The sequence below is a fragment of the Ranitomeya variabilis genome, chromosome 1 (assembly GCF_051348905.1).
Source record: "Ranitomeya variabilis isolate aRanVar5 chromosome 1, aRanVar5.hap1, whole genome shotgun sequence".
Lineage (NCBI taxonomy): Eukaryota > Metazoa > Chordata > Amphibia > Anura > Dendrobatidae > Ranitomeya > Ranitomeya variabilis.
In genome coordinates this window covers 757,704,763-757,720,666 of record NC_135232.1, presented here as the reverse complement: position 1 = coordinate 757,720,666, position 15,904 = coordinate 757,704,763, and the positions used below count along the sequence as shown (strand labels likewise).

Genomic DNA, 15,904 nt, shown 5'->3' with positions numbered 1-15,904 from the left:
TAATCCCCCGTCATGTAAAATAAGCTCTGGAGGCAGAATTACCTTCCAGGCACCATCCTCCCCAGAGCCTGGAAAAGGTCGTTCGCATAGTAATAAAAGATGAGTTCTCCACAACAAGGCATCTGATATGAGGCATACAGGTATCACTCTCCACAGCAGTCTATACACCTGTATGCCCATATTAATAGTTTAGAGAGGTCAAATGTGGTGACAGATTCCCTTTAAGCCATGATATTGCTAATCAGTAGAGTTAATATACTCTTGCTGCCACGAATTGAAAATGCTGCATTGCATTGGATTTGTGGTGAAAAAATCCACTACAAGTGGACGTGATAAATGATTGTACAGATACCTTCATAGGGCTAAAATTATATCCCTGTCACAAAATAGGATGAGGTTTGAAATATCATGCAACTACGATGGCATGAAAGAAATTCCCCCTGGCTCAAATGTCAAACAGTTGAAAATTTGCTCAAATAACAAGCAACCCATTAGCAGCGAGGATACCATGGAACAAAAATGCACATTCTGATATGATAAAGGGATCTCAATATGTGCACATAGGTGGGTGATCAGGGAAAAAAGAAGTCATTCTAACATCACTCAGTAAAGAAAAATGTGATAATAACAAATAGTTGGGAGAAATTGTGTAACACATTGTAAGAAAGTCCTATAAGCTCACCTTGGTGCCATTCATAAAACGTTCCTTCTCCCGCAAGTTCACATTATCTATTGATAGGTTCTGCTCGGCTCGGGACTCAAACCCCACGCCCTCAAGGCGTCGAACTACTCGCCCTTTTCTACCCGTCATCTATAGACAAGAAACTGTTACAAAAACTGGCCACAATAAAATATATGTCAATAGCAAAATGTAGGTTACATACTTCTGCCACTTTGTCTGGACCCCCTAGCTGATCTATAAGTTCATCCAATGTATTCAGAGGTAACACTTTCCCTAAGTCTTCAACCTTGGCTAACAAATCCATCTTCATTTGTTCCACGTGTTCAGGGCCTAGGACCATGACAAAATTAATCATTGGGTTTTGCAGACTAGTTTACAACCAGAGATCTAATTTCTGACATCCCCTGACCCTAAATAACTGCTTACCACGGTCAGGCACTATGTGTCCATTAAATGTGTGTTCGACAAATATGACATCGTCATTGTCCTGTAAGGACTCAGGAGAAGAGTTGAAGTCACTGTCCAGTGCGCCGTCAGAATCCGAGCTGCTCTCTTCACTGTTCCGGGGTAATGCCACAATATCTCCACGGGTTATCTTTCCACTGCGTGGCTTTGCACGTTCTGTGAAGCATTACAAATGGCGCAGTATAGAAGAGAGGTTTCATAGGTCAATAATGAAAAAAAATACAACTTGGCATTAAAGGTGAAATTCATTATAGTGATGAGGTCAGAATTTCTTTACTAAGTGGACATATATTGCACAACTCAGAAGTTGCACAAAAACAGGGCGATATTTGGGGTTTACCCCAGTCTTGACCAGCTACCTCCATATGGTGTAGCATGGGTGGGACAGACCGTGGGAACACCCGCCTGTCAATTTCGGGAAATATTGTTCCACTTTAGCGGTGTAAATGACTCCAGAAATGTACTCCAATACCAGACTCAATGGTTCACAGAGGCACCTAATTCGCTGAGCAGCATGTGCCACTAATGGATCAGGCGCACTGTACTCTAGTAATCTGCTTCATTAAGACTGTCCTGTGCAACGTCAGCCATGATGAACCAACCCATAAGAAGTAAAGTTTGCGCAGAGGCTCACAGTTAACCATTACATAAGGTTACAATCTATAGTCATATGGGTGATTCGTTACGCACTTTTCCTTTTCAGCAAGTTCTTCTCGCGCTTCCTTTTGCTTGAAGGGAAATGTTTCAGGATCAGAGACTTGAACACCCCTCTGAAGAATTAAAAATCAAGCCATATTACCACACATGCAGCTAGAATGTGCAATAGACATACATACAGGGCGCAGTGTTTCTGTACTCACTCAGCAGCGGACACAAAGCGGTCCAGATGACCATCATTTTCATCCATAACTTCTCGTGTCCGAGCTTCCCCAGTAGATTGCAAGCCAATAACAACGCACTGCAGAAGAAAAAAAAAAAAAAAATTTCTGCAGCAATGTAACAGTCTCACAAATAACGCTTATCAAAGGGAACCGGTCACAAGGAAAAACGCTATAAACCTGCAGATATGGGGTTAATCTGCAGGTTAATGGCGTTACTAACCTGCCCGAGGCCTGCACGTAGCAGGACATTGTGGGTAGAAAATGAACTTTATACTCACCACCCCCGGCAGTGTTCTTGTTTCAGTCACTGCTGAGGGTATACACTGACCCCTGACTGACAGCCGGCGTGGTTACAGTTGCCGCCTTGTATACCGAGACCGGTGACTGAACCAGCGCCGATGCCGCCCCATGACTGAAACCACTCCCCCGGCCCTGATGGACGCAGGCTCTGCATTGGGGCCAACTGTCAGTCAGGGCCGGGCTGCGGTTACACCCCCCCTTCTGTATACTAAGTGTGGTGACTGAAACCCGAACGCTGCTGGGGAGAATAAGGTCATGTTTCTCCTCGCAGTGTTAGGCTACAGGCAGGTGGTGACAGGTTCCCTTTAAAGGATTTTTCCCCAAATCATAAAGTGGTCTCAGTTTTCTGTACATACAGAAATAATCATGTGCGCCACTACAACCTATTTCAGCTCTGCACCGATTTGCATATATCACCCCTTAATGATGACCTCCAGGGCACTCTTTGCCCTAATGCTGTTGGGCAAACATGACAATGTAACTATTGACCTGGTGTAAGAAAACATCTGACAGCTCAGCTATGCTGAAAATCCCACTGATACCAAGGGCATATGCACTTAATGAGTCCAATTCTTGAAAAACAAATGCACCCATGACCCTGCCTAATAAAACTTCCCCCAAGCTCACTAATGGCACCCTCATTGCCCTCACAGTCATGGTGTAACGCAGCTCAGCTATTCGATGCCAAGTCTGCTATGCATGCAGCGGAGACCATGAAGATCTCCATGGACCACCAATGAAATGTGGAGGTTACAAACAGTAATATGGTGCATCACAGTTACTACATTCTATACGGTCATTGGTAACCTCATTAAGAAGAATTGCCCATGAAGAGAAGATCTGAAGCACTGAGAAAAAGCAATGCGCGGCTGGGAAAGGTAGTTTTAGCACAAAGAATAGGACCACCCATTCAACTCAGTGATGCTGCACAGAGGGGAAGATGGAGATGACAAAAAGACACAAATGTACAAGAAATAAACATTTTGTTGGTAGGCATGTATGGCATCTTAATAGTCATGCGAATACTATGCTTTGCCATTGTGGGTATTATGCTTTATAACTACTATAAGCAGCACTTGAACTAACTGCATTACTAATATCTACGTCATAAAGGGAGTTAGATCACAATCGTCTTACTTTTGAAAGCACAGCTAATAAATATAAGGCAAGGACAACATGGGCTTAAAGCAAGTGTGGTGTTTTTTATATAGGTGATCACAGTTCAACAACCAGCAGAATAGCAATCAGGGTATGTTTCCACAGTCAGTAAAAGCTGCGGATTGCATGCTGCGTACATCTACAGCGTCCGACCCGCAGCGGCCAGATATTAGGAGCATAGTGGAGGGGATTTCATGAACTCCCATCTCCACTATGCATGCACCGGCGCCCACGGCTTCCCTGCGGAGACAGACATGCGGCACGTCTTTCTAGACCGCAGCATGTCTATTTATCTTGCAGAGACGCTCAGCCTCCGCAAGATAAATATCACTCGTACAATGTATAGGATGCGGGGATTCCACATGGTTCAATGAACACACGCGGAATCACTGCGCGTACAAAAGCCGGCAGCGTTTTGGACAGAGCGGACATGTGTTGCATCCAAAGTGCTGCCATATCCTGAACGTGGAAACATACCCCAAGTTAAATGCCTAGGCTTATCGTTTTCAGAAGACAACAAAGCAGAAACAATACAGCTTTGTCATTTCTGAGAGCAGGGGTTTTTTGGTTTGTCAGTCACTATCGCCTCCTCTAAATAAGTAGACTATTGTAAAGCTTAACCCCTTAACGACCGCCGATACGCCTTTTAACGGCGGCCGCTAAGGGTACTTAAACCACAGCGCCGTTAATTAACAGCGCTGTGGAAAAAGTGAATAGCGCCCCCCAGAGTCGGATTTTCATGATTCGGGGGGGGGGGGGGAAGAGGGGGGTTTACCAACCCCGAAGTTGCGATCGCCGGTAATTAACCGTTTACCGGTGGTCGCAACAACAAAAAAAAAAAAAACGCGATTTGCCATTTAATTACTCTGTCCTCCGATGTGATCGCACATCGGAGGACAGAGAAATGGGGTCCCCGATCGCCCCCGATACTCACCTGTCTCCCCCGGTGCTCCTCGTGGCTCCTGATGGGCGCCGCCATCTTTTTCCGGGGCCAAAACGCTGCGTTTTTCCTGCGGATTTATCGCGGATGTACCGCGGTTTTTGTACGGATTCCCCTGCGGTTTTACACCTGCAGTTTTCTATTATGGAGCAGGTGTAAAACCGCTGCGGAATCCGCAGAAAGAATTGACATGCTGCGGAATGTAAACCGCTGCGTTTCCGCGTTGTTTTTTCCGCAGCACGGGCACAGCGTTTTAGGTTTCCCATAGGTTTACATTGTACTGTAAACTCATGGGAAACTGCTGCGGACCCGCAGCTGCGAAAACGCTGCGAATCCGCAATGTGTGCACATAGCCTTAGGGTTAGGGCTTGGGTTAGAGCTAGGATTAGGGTTAGAGCTAGGGTTAGGGTTGGGGCTAAAGTTAGGGTTAGAGTTGGGGCTAGGTTTAGGGCTAAAGTTAGGGTTTGGGCTAAAGTTAGGGTTAGGGCTAGGGTTGGGGCTAAAGTTAGGGTTAGAGTTGGGATTAGGGTTTGGATTAGGGTTGGCATTAGGGTTACATTTGGGATTAGGGTTAGGTTTGGGATTAGGGTTAAGGCTAGGGTTGGGATTAGGGATAGGGGTGTATTGGGATCAGGGTTAGGTTTTGAGGTTAGGGTTGAGATTAGGATTAGGGGTGTGTTGGGTTTAGGGTTTTGATTAGGGTTATGGTTAGCTTTGGGATTAGGGTTAGGGGTGTTTTGGGGGTTAGGGTTGTGATTAGAATTATGGATCGGGTTGGGATTAGGGTTAGGGATGTGTTGGGGTTAGGGCTGGAGTTAGAATTGGGGGGTTTCCACTGTTAAGGTACATCAGGGGGTCTCTAAACGCCACAGCCAATTTTGCGCTCAAAAAGTCAAATGGTGCTCCCTCCCTTCTGAGCTCTGCCTTGCGCCCAAACAGTGGTTTACCCCCACATATGGGGCATCAGCGTACTCAGGATAAATTGGACAACAACTTTTGGGGTCCAATTTCTCCTGTTACCCTTGTGAAAATAAAAACTTGGGGGCTAAAAAAATCTTTTGTGTGGAAAAAATCTTTTTTTTATTTTCACGACTCTGCATTATAACCTTCTGTGAAGCACTTGGGCATTCAAAGTTCTCACAACACATCTAGATAAGTTCCTTGGGGGGTCTAGTTTCCAAAATGGGGTCACTTGTGGGGGGTTTCCACTGTTTAGGCACATCGGGGCTCTGCAAATGCAATATAATGCCCGCAGACCATTCTATCAAAGTCTGCATTCCAAAACGGCGCTCCTTCCATTCCGAGCTCAGCCATGCGCCCAAACAGTGGTCCCCCCCACATATGGGGTATCAGTGTACTCAGGACAAATTGGACAACAATTTTTGGGGTCCAATTTCCCCCGTTACCCTTGTGAAAGTAAAAATTTGGTGGTGAAAAGATAATTTTTGTGGAAAAAATATGATTCTTTTTATTTTCATGGCTCTACATTATAAACTTTTGTGAAGCAGTTGGGGGTTCATAGTGCTCACCACACATGTAGATAAGCTCTTTGGGGGGTCTAGTTTCCAAAATGGGGTCACTTTTGGGGGGTTTCTACTGTTTAGGTACATCAGGAGCTCTGCAAATGCAACATGACACCCGCAGACCATCCCATCAAAGTCTGCATTCCAAGCGGTGCTCCTTCCCTTCCGAGCCCTGATGGGTACCCCCACATATGGGGTATCAGCATACTCAGGACAAACTGGACAACAGATTTTGGGGTCCAATGTCTCCTGTTACCCTTGAGAAAATAAAAAATTGCAGGCTAAAAAATCATTTTTGAGGGTAAAAAAAAGGATTTTTTATTTTCACGGCTCTACGTTATAAATTTCTGTGAAGCACTTAGGGGTTTAAAGTGCTCACCACACATCTAGATAAGTTCCTTAAGGGGTCTAGTTTCCAAAATGGGGTCACTTGTGGGGAGTTTCTACTGTTTAGGCACATCAGGGGCTCTCCAAACGTGACATGGTGTCCGATCTCAATTCCAGCCAATTCTACATTGAAAAAGTAAAACGGCACTCCTTCTCTTCCAAGCTCTGCGGTGCGCCCAAACAGTGGTTTACCCCCCACATATGGGGTATCGACGTACTCAGGAGAAACTGCACAACAACTTTTATGGTCTAATTTCTCCTGTTACCCTTGTCAAAAGAATAATTTAGGGGCAAAAAGATCATTTTTGTAGAAAAAATTTGATTTTTTATTTTCACGGCTCTACGTTATAAACTTCCGTGAAGCACCTGGGGGTTTAAAGTGCTCACCACACATCTAGTTAAGTTCCTTAAGGGGTCTAGTTTCCAAAATGGGGTCACTTGTGGGGGGTTTCCACTGTTTAGGCACATTAGGGGCTCTCTAAATGTGACATGGCATCCGATCTCAATTCCAGCCAATTCTGCATTGAAAAAGTCAAACGGCGCTCCTTCTCTTCCAAGCTCTGTGGTGCGCCCAAACAGTGGTTTATCCCCACATATGGGGTATCGGCATATTCAGGAGAAATTGCACAACAAAATGTAGGGTTAAATTTCTGTTTTTACACTTGTGAAAATAAAAAAATATGGTTCTGAATTAAAATGTTTGCAAAAAAAGTTAAATGATCATTTTTTCCTTCCACATTGTTTCAGTTCCTATGAAGCACGTAAAGGGTTAATAAACTTCTTGAATGTGGTTTTGAGCACCTTGTGGGGTGCAGTTTTTAGAATGGTGTCACACTTGGTTATTTTCTATCATATAGACCCCTCAAAATGACTTCAAATGTGATGTGGTCCCTAAAAAAAAATGGTGTTGTAAAAATGAGAAATTGCTGGTCAACTTTTAACCCTTATAACTCCCTAACAAAAAAAAATTTTGTTTCCAAAATTGTGCTGATGTAAAGTAGACATGTGGGAAATGTTATTTATTAACTATTTTATGTGAGATATCTCTCTGATTTAAGGGCGTAAAAATACAAAGTTTGAAAATTGCAAAATTTTAAACATTTTCGCCATATTTCCATTTTTTTCATAAATAATCGCAAGTAATATCGAAGAAATGTTACCACTAATATGAAGTACAATATGTCACGAAAAAACAATCTCAGAATCAGCGGGATCTGTTAAAGCGTTCCAGAGTTATAACCTCATAAAGTGACAGTGGTCTGAATTGTAAAAATTGTCCTGGTCATTAAGTACCAAATTGGCTGTCACTAAGGGGTTAAATGTATAAATGATGTAAACTGAAAATGGTGTAGTGTTATTTCATATTCCACTAACCCCAAGTTACAAAACATGACGGAAAAGCTGCAGGCAAGAAAAAGGATTGATCCGTTACGGGGAGTGACATATACACTGTTATTCACACGGTCACCCCATATCATGTAAATGTAAGGGGCAGGTATAGAGTTTTACATTCTTGCAGATTTTGTACTTTGATTTTTAGGAAGTGTTGTGGGCCTAAGGCTCTGCTTTTTGCAGACTTTCAGCCACAAAAGTTTTCTGCATTTTCATTTCTAAAAAGTTATAATTTAATGCAAGATTGCCATTATGTGCTTTGAAAGTGCTGTGTAGCATTCTTTTAGCTGGGTCAGATGTCTACTTTTAAAGTTTATGTGGCTCTTTTACTTCCAGAAAGTGAAAAATTCTGAAAGTAGTAGCACCACATGATCGTGAGTGGTTGGATTAAACAATAGAAATATGACAATATTTCATTTGCCAGTTGTTAACATAAGAGCCCAAGTTCAGGGAAGCTGCAGAACCTTTTGTGATGGTCCTGTCCATCTGAATAGGGCTTACAGAAATCTGTGTGTCTACTGCAGAAACAACTCCATTCAGATTAACAGAGCGTATGTCAGTCACATGAACATCTGCCATATGTGAATGAACACACCTATATAGAGGACCATGATCTAACCCCTTTACCCCCAAGGGTGGTTTGCACGTTAATGACAGGGCCAATTTTTACATTTCTGACCACTGTCCCTTTATGAGGTTATAACTCTGGAACGCTTCCATGAATCCCGGTGATTCTGACAATGTTTTCTCGTGACATATTTTACTTCATGTTAGTGGTAAAAATTCTTTGATATGACTTGCGTTTATTTGTGAAAAGAACGGAAATTTGATGAAAATGTTGCTATTTTCATGCCCTTAAATGACAGAGATATATCACACAAAATACTTAATAAATAACATTTCCCACATGTCTACATCAGCACAATTTTGGAACAAATTTTTTTTTTATTAGGAAATTATAAGGGTTAAAAGTTGACCAGCAATTTCTCATTTTTACAACACCATTTTTCTTTTTTTTAGGGACCACATCACATTCGAAGTCACTTTGAGGGGTCTATATGGTAGAAAATACCCAAAAGTGACACCATTCTAAAAACTGCACCCCTCAAGGTGTTCAAAACCACATTCAAGAAGTGTATTAACCCTTCAGGTGTTTCACAGGAATTTTTGGAATGTTTAAAAAAATAATGAACATTTTACTTTTTTTTTTTTTCACAAAAAATGTACTTCAGATCCAATTTTTTTATTTTACCAAGGGTAACAGGAGAAATTGGACCACAAAAGTTATTGTCCAATTTGTCCCAAGTACGCCGATTCCCCATATGTTGTGGTAAATCACTGTTTGGGAGCACTTCAGAGCTCGGAAGGGAAGGAGCGCCATTTGACTTTTTCAACGCAGAATTGGCTGGAATTGAGATCGGACGCCATGTCGCGTTTGGAGAGCCCCTGATGTGCCTAAACAGTGAAAGCCCCCCAATTTTAACTCCAACCCTAACCCCAACACAACCCTAACCCAAACCCTATCTTTAGCCCCAACCCTAACCTGAACTTTAGCCCCAACTGTAACCCGAACTTTAGCCCCAACCCTAACTTTAACCGCAACCCTAAACCTAACCGTAAAATGGAAATAAATACATCTTTTTTATTTTATTATTGTTCCCTAACTAAGGGGGTGATGAAGGGTGGTTTGATTTACTAGTTATAGCGTTTTTTTTAACAGGTTTTTATGTTTGGCAGCCGTCACACGCTAAAAGACGCTTTTTATTGCATAAAATAGTTTTTGCATCACCACATTTTGAGAGCTATAATTTTTCCATATTTCGGCCCACAGAGTCATGCGAGATCTTGTTTTTTGCGGGACGAGTTGACAATTTTATTGGTAATATTTTCGGGCACATTACATTTTTTGATCGCTTGTTATTACGATTTATGGGAGGCAGAATTAACAAAAACCAGCAATTCATGAATTTCTTTGGGGGGGGGGGGCGTTTATACCGTTCCGCGTGTGGTAAAATTAATAAAGCAGTTTTATTCTTCGGGTTAGTACGTTGACAGCGATACCTCATTTATATCTTTTTTTATGTTTTGGCGCTTTTATACAATAAAAACTATTTTAGATAAAAAATAATTATTTTTGCATTGCTTTATTCTGAGGGCTATAACTTATTTTTTCGCTGATGACGCTGTATGCTGGCTCGTTTTTGGCGGAACAAGATGACGTTTTCAGCGGTACCATGTTTATTTATATCCGTGTTTTTGATTGGGTGTTATTCCGCTTTTTGTTCGGCGGTATGATGATAAAGCATTGTTTTTTGCCTTGTTTTTTTATTTATTTTTTACAGTGTTCACTGAAGGGGTTAACTAGTGGGACATTTTTATAGGTCGGGTCGTTACAGACGCGGCGATACTAAATATGTGTATTTTTATAGTTTTTTTCTACTTTTTTACAGGGTGGGACATCACTGTATAAAGTCAGATCGCCGATCTGACACTTTGAACAGCACAGTGTCAGATCAGCGATCTGACAGGCAGTGAAGGAGGCTTCTCAGGTCCTGCTCTCAGCAGGCACTGACAAGCCACCTCCCTTCAGGACCCCACGGCCATCTTGGATCCGGGGGTCGGCAGGCAGGGAGAACCTCAGAACAAGGCGATCATATTGCGTTGTTCTGAGGGTCTCAGGGAAGCACGCAGGGAGCCCCCTCCCTGTGTGATGCTTCTCTATGCCACCGGAACACTGCAATCTTGTTTGATAGCAGTAGTGTTCCGGGGGTTAAAGTGCACTTAGTGCCGGGTGTCAGATGTGAGAATCAGCTGACACCCGGAAGCGCTCCCCCCGTGAGCGTGGCTGATCGTGTGTGATGTACTATTCCGTCCATGGGAATTAAGCCCCAGGTCACATGGACGGAATAGTACATCGGATGGCAGAGAGGAGTTAATAGGCGCTGCAGAGCAGAATAAAACATTTTTTTTTTATTATTTTTTTTAAATTGTGCCTCTCCGTTGAGACAGTAGTGACAAAAGCATTTGGCACTTAAAACAGTTTTCTTTCAGTTTAAATGGACATTACCAGACAGATTTGACCAATCATAAGTAGGCAGCACACACTGGGGGGATAAGAACACCCACCCACAGGAGCATTGACAAACAGTTTGCTCCCCTCACTGCAGTATAATATGTGCTGGAGAACAGCAGAGCCGAGTGTGATTAACCAGCAGCTTTCAGCTCTCTGCAAGTCTCATTACAAAACACTTCTTGTAGCTCTCCTCTCAGAGTGCTGCATTCTGCCAATAATAAGCAGACATCCACATAAAAAAGGGAAAAAGAAAACACCAACAAAATAGTTTAGAACAGGCTGCGTGAGATGATACAACATTCAATGTGGGGGAGGGACAGTACAGCAGAGTTGGCAGCACTACACTTGCTTTGGCAATGGTAATGTAGATTTGGTTCTGCCAATAAAGCTCATTTGAATTTGAGACGAGAGCTACTAGAGGTGTTTGTAATGAGCCTCCACTCTGCACCACACTAAGAAAGCTGATAATCACACTCAGCTCTGCTGTGCTCTAGCACCTGTCATCACACTGCAGTGACGAGCGAGAGCAGATGGTTTGTCAATGATATTATGGGGATGTGCCCTTTTTTCCCCAGTGGGTTGTTGCCTGCTTATGATTGGTCAGCAGTAAAAAAGAGCAAGAAGTATATGCCCCCAGTTAAATCTCTCTGGTAATGTTCATTTAGACTTAAGAATTAACTGATTAGGTGCCAAATACTTTGATCGCTAAAATCTCCACAACAGAGAAGCAAAATTTAAATAAATAATATAAAAAAAACCTGTTTATCTGTATTACTATTACATCAGGTGTCCAGTCAACATGAAAAATTTGGTGAAAGGACCTCTTTGACGATAGTTTACATAACATTTTAGCGTGACAGGGTTACCTAAAGACAGCAACAACAAGAACTTAGATTTACAGTAAGGATGAAGTAACTGTAGGAGACATTTTGCCAGTATTTAAAAAAGAAAAATAATGAGCTTAACAGAAGAAACAAGCTTCTCTGCAAATTATACTTATGACCCTTTAATTTACTCTTTGTGCACACTTACACTCACCTTTCCTCTGGACAACTCTTGGTTAGCCAAGGCTACTAGCCGCTGTACTTTAGCAGCAATACATAGGTACTTAAAAAATCGCTGATGTGCTGACCAAAATTGACCCCACAGAGATTTTCGAGAGTCCAACCCAATCCAATCAGCTGCAGTCTGGAAAATTGTCAGTGCTTCGGCCCACTAGAAGAAGAAAACGCAAAGAGAGAATTAGAGTGCATGGTAGAAATTACCAACTTTGTCATCCACAGAGTCTGTCATCCCTAAAACATTAAGCTACAATTATATAAAGGAATTAAAGCCTATGAAAAAGAAATATGGATTTTTGTGTACTCACCGTAAAATCCTTTTTTCCGAGCCACTCATTGGGGGACACAGGACCATGGGTGTTATGCTGCTGTCACTAGGAGGCTGACACTAAGTTGAGGCAAAAAGTTAGCTCCTCCCCTGCAGTATACACCCTCATGCTGGCTTCCAGAAACCCAGTTCAGTGCAAAAGCAGTAGAAGATTAATAACAGTACATTACATAACATTAGAGTATAACATGTCAGAGAAAGTCAAGAACCAAAAAGGTAAGGAGCCGTAAGGCTAACAGGGGAGGGTGCTGTGTCCCCCAATGAGTGGCTCGGAGAAAAGGATTTTACGGTGAGAACACAAAAATCCCTATTTCTCCTTCGCCACATTGGGGGACACAGGACCATGGGACGTCCCAACGCAGTCCCTGGGTGGGAAACAATACAACCAAGTAAACTCCGTGTACCAACTGACTATAGATGCGCGACGGCCGCTTGCAGAATACGTCTGCCAAGGGCCGCATCAGCAGAAGATTGAATGTGGACATTGTAGTGTCTTGTGAAAGTATGCAGGCTCTACCACGTTGCGGCCTTGCAAACCTGCTCCGCCGTTGCCTGGTGCCGGATGGCCCAGGAAGCACCCATCGACCGAGTGGAGTGTGCTCTAATCCCGCGCCGGGATAGGACTGCCCCTGACTCGATAGGATTCTTGAATCGCAGAACGGATCCATCTGGCTATCGTGGCCTTAGACGCGGCTTAACCCTTTCTGTGACCCTCCGGGAGCACAAAGAGGGAGTCCGATTTGCGGAAATGAGCAGTTCTGGAAATGTACCTCCTAAGGGCCCGTACCACATCCAGGGTGTGAAGGGCCTTTTCGACTCTGTGTTTTGGCTGTGGGCAGAAGGAGGGAAGAATATCTTCGTTAAGGTGAAAAGATGAAACCACCTTAGGGAGAAAATCCGGAGATGGGCGCAGGACTACCTTGTCCTGGTGGAAGGCGAGGAAAGGGGCCCGGCAAGATAGAGCGGCCAGCTCTGAGACCCGTCTGATAGATGTAACTGCCACAAGGAAGGCAACTATCCAGGAAAGGACAGTTAGCGGGACGTCCTGCAGAGGTTCAAACGGAGATTCCTGAAGAACGCTCAGACCAAATTAAGATCCCAGGTCTCTAACGGCATTCTGTAGGGGGGTACCACGTGGGAGACCCCTTGAATGAAGGTCCTGACTTGCAAGTTGGCAGCGATCTTACGTTGAAACAACACAGATAACGCTGAGATCTGACCTTTGAGGGAATTGAGCGCCAGGCCGGAATCCAGGCCGGACTGCAGAAAATCCAAAATGGTAGGGATTGAGAAAACAAGCGGAGGGCGACCTTGGAGTCTGCACCATGAGAAGAAGGTTTTCCAGGTGCGGTGATAGATGCAAGCGGAAGACGCTTTGCGAGCGCTTATGGTGGGAATGACCTGCTGGGAGAAACCAGCTTGAGTTAGAATCCAGGTTTCAACAGCCACGCCGTTAAAAGTAGGGCCCCTGAGCTCTGGTGGTAGATCGGCCCTTGGCGAAGCAGATCTGGACGGTCTGGTAACCGCCAAGGGACGTTGGATACGAGATGAACGAGCTCCGCGTACCATGCGCGACGTGGCCAATCCGGGACGACAAGGATCACCAGAATCCCCTCCGTCTTGATTTTTCGGATCACCTTCGGCAGAAAGGGAAGCGGAGGAAACACGTACGGGAGTTGGAACCGATGCCACGGGGACACCAGTGCGTCCACTCCGATGGCCTGGGGATCCCAAGAACGTGCTATTAAGTTGGGAACTTTGGCGTTCAATCTGGACGCCATCAGATCCACATCCGGAGTCCCCCAGCGTAGGCAAATCTGCAGGAAAACCTCCTGATGGAGTTCCCGCTCCCCCGAGGCGAGGCCCTGACGGCTGAGAAAATCCGCCGCCCAGTTCTCGACGCCTGGAATGTGCACTGCGGAAATGGTGGAGTGGTTGGCCTCGGCCCAACGGAGAATGTGGGAGACCTCCTGCAACGCCGCCCTGCTGCGGGTACCCCCCTGATGGTTTATGTACGCCACCGCTGTGACGTTGTCCGATTGGATTCGAACTGGGTGACCCACGAGCAGGAAGTGAAAGTGTCTCAGAACAAGTCTGATTGCTCGAATCTCCAAAATGTTCATGGGAAGTCTCGACTCCCGAATTGACCAAATCCCCTGGGCAGTGTGGTGGCGAAAACACCGCTCCCCAACCGAGGAGACTGGCGTCGGTAGTTACCTCCAGCCAGCGGATCGGGAGAAAAGACCTCCCCTGGAGGAGAGATGATCTTAGAATCCACCATGTGAGGGCTTACCTGATCCATGGGGACAGAGGACATGACCGATCGAGGGATAAGGGACTCCTGTCCCAATTGTCCAGCAGAGCCTCCTGTAAAGGGCGGAGATGGAGCTGAGCGAAAGGAACCGCTTCTATTGCGGCCACCATTTTCCCCAGGATCCTCATGGCAAACCGAATGGACCGCGGGTGTGGATGACAAAGCGTCCGAACTCCCTGCTGAAGCTCTTGGGCCTTGGACCGAGGTAGCAAGACCAGTCCCTTTGACGTGTCCAGGATCATGCCTAGGAAGGAGGTCCTTTGGGCAGGAATAGGGAAGGACTTGTCCAAGTTGATTAACCAGCCCAGACGCGAAAGAGAATCCAAGGTAATATGGACGCTTGCTTCGCAGGCCTGATAAGACGGAGCCTTTATCAGGAGATCGTCCAAGTATGGCAAAACGACCACTCCTCGGGAGTGAAGAATGGCCATGACCGCCGCCATGACCTCTGTGAATACCCTGGGCGCCGTGGCAAGGCCGTGAATTGAAAGTGGTCCTCTTGGATGGCAAAGCGGAGGAACTTTTGATGTGGCGGGAAAATTGGGATATGGAGATAAGCATCTTTGATGTCTACTGATGATAGGAATTCGCCTGTCTCCAATGAAGAGATGACTGACCGGAGTGATTCCATCCGGAAGTGCCGAACCCTTCCGTACTTGTTTAGGAGCTTTAGATCCAAAATAGGGCGCACCGTTCCATCCTTTTTGGGAACGACGAAGAGGTTTGAGTAAAAACCTCTGAATCTCTGGTGTTCTGGGACCGGAACAATGACCCCGTTTTGGCGGAGGGATTTGATGGCGCAAAGAAGTGCGCGAGATTGAGACCCCGAACTTGGGAGACGAGAGGGGAAAAACCTTGCTGGAGGAGAGGAGGAAAATTCTATTTTGTAACCAGAAGACACCAAATCTCTGACCCATTCGTCGTGGACGACGGAAAGCCAGACTTGTGGAAAGAGAAGCAGACGTCCGCCTACTTTGGAGGTGTCGACTGGAAGAGTCCTCGAGTCATTGTGAAGGGAATCTGGCAGGTCTGGACCCTCTGGTTCTGGGTTGGCTAGGTTTTCCTCGCCAGGACTGATTTGGCCGGTATGAAGGCCGGGAGTCTCGGTCTGTGCGTGTGGATCGTTCTGATCTGGACGAGGCTGCGGAGTTGGACCAGAATGGGCTGCTGCGAAAGGGCCGAAAGCAAAAATATTGTTGGCGCTGAAAACCAGTTTTTGGCCTGTGTTGTGGGAGGAACTTGCTCTTCCCACCTGTAGCGTCGGAAATAAGCTGGTCTAATTTTTCTCCAAAGAGGCATCCGCTCTGAAAAGGAAGGGAAATCAGAGACTTCTTTGAGGAAGAATCTGCGCGCCACTCTCTGAGCCAAATAGCTCTCCTTATGGTGATGGCATTTGAAGC

General features: G+C 45.0%; 1 protein-coding gene across 1 annotated transcript in view; it reads right to left on the bottom strand.

Annotated features, from left to right (window-relative positions):
* SBNO2 (strawberry notch homolog 2) overlaps positions 1–15,904 on the bottom strand; it is a 129,506-nt gene that overhangs the window by 41,093 nt on the left and 72,509 nt on the right. Inside the window, exons 15-20 of the mRNA XM_077271295.1 lie at positions 11,840–12,016; positions 2,008–2,105; positions 1,838–1,917; positions 1,109–1,303; positions 885–1,012; positions 683–811 (exon numbers count right to left, since the gene is read on the bottom strand). Of these exons, the coding sequence (XP_077127410.1) occupies positions 683–811; positions 885–1,012; positions 1,109–1,303; positions 1,838–1,917; positions 2,008–2,105; positions 11,840–12,016 (807 nt within the window). The remainder of the gene's footprint in view (positions 1–682; positions 812–884; positions 1,013–1,108; positions 1,304–1,837; positions 1,918–2,007; positions 2,106–11,839; positions 12,017–15,904) is intronic.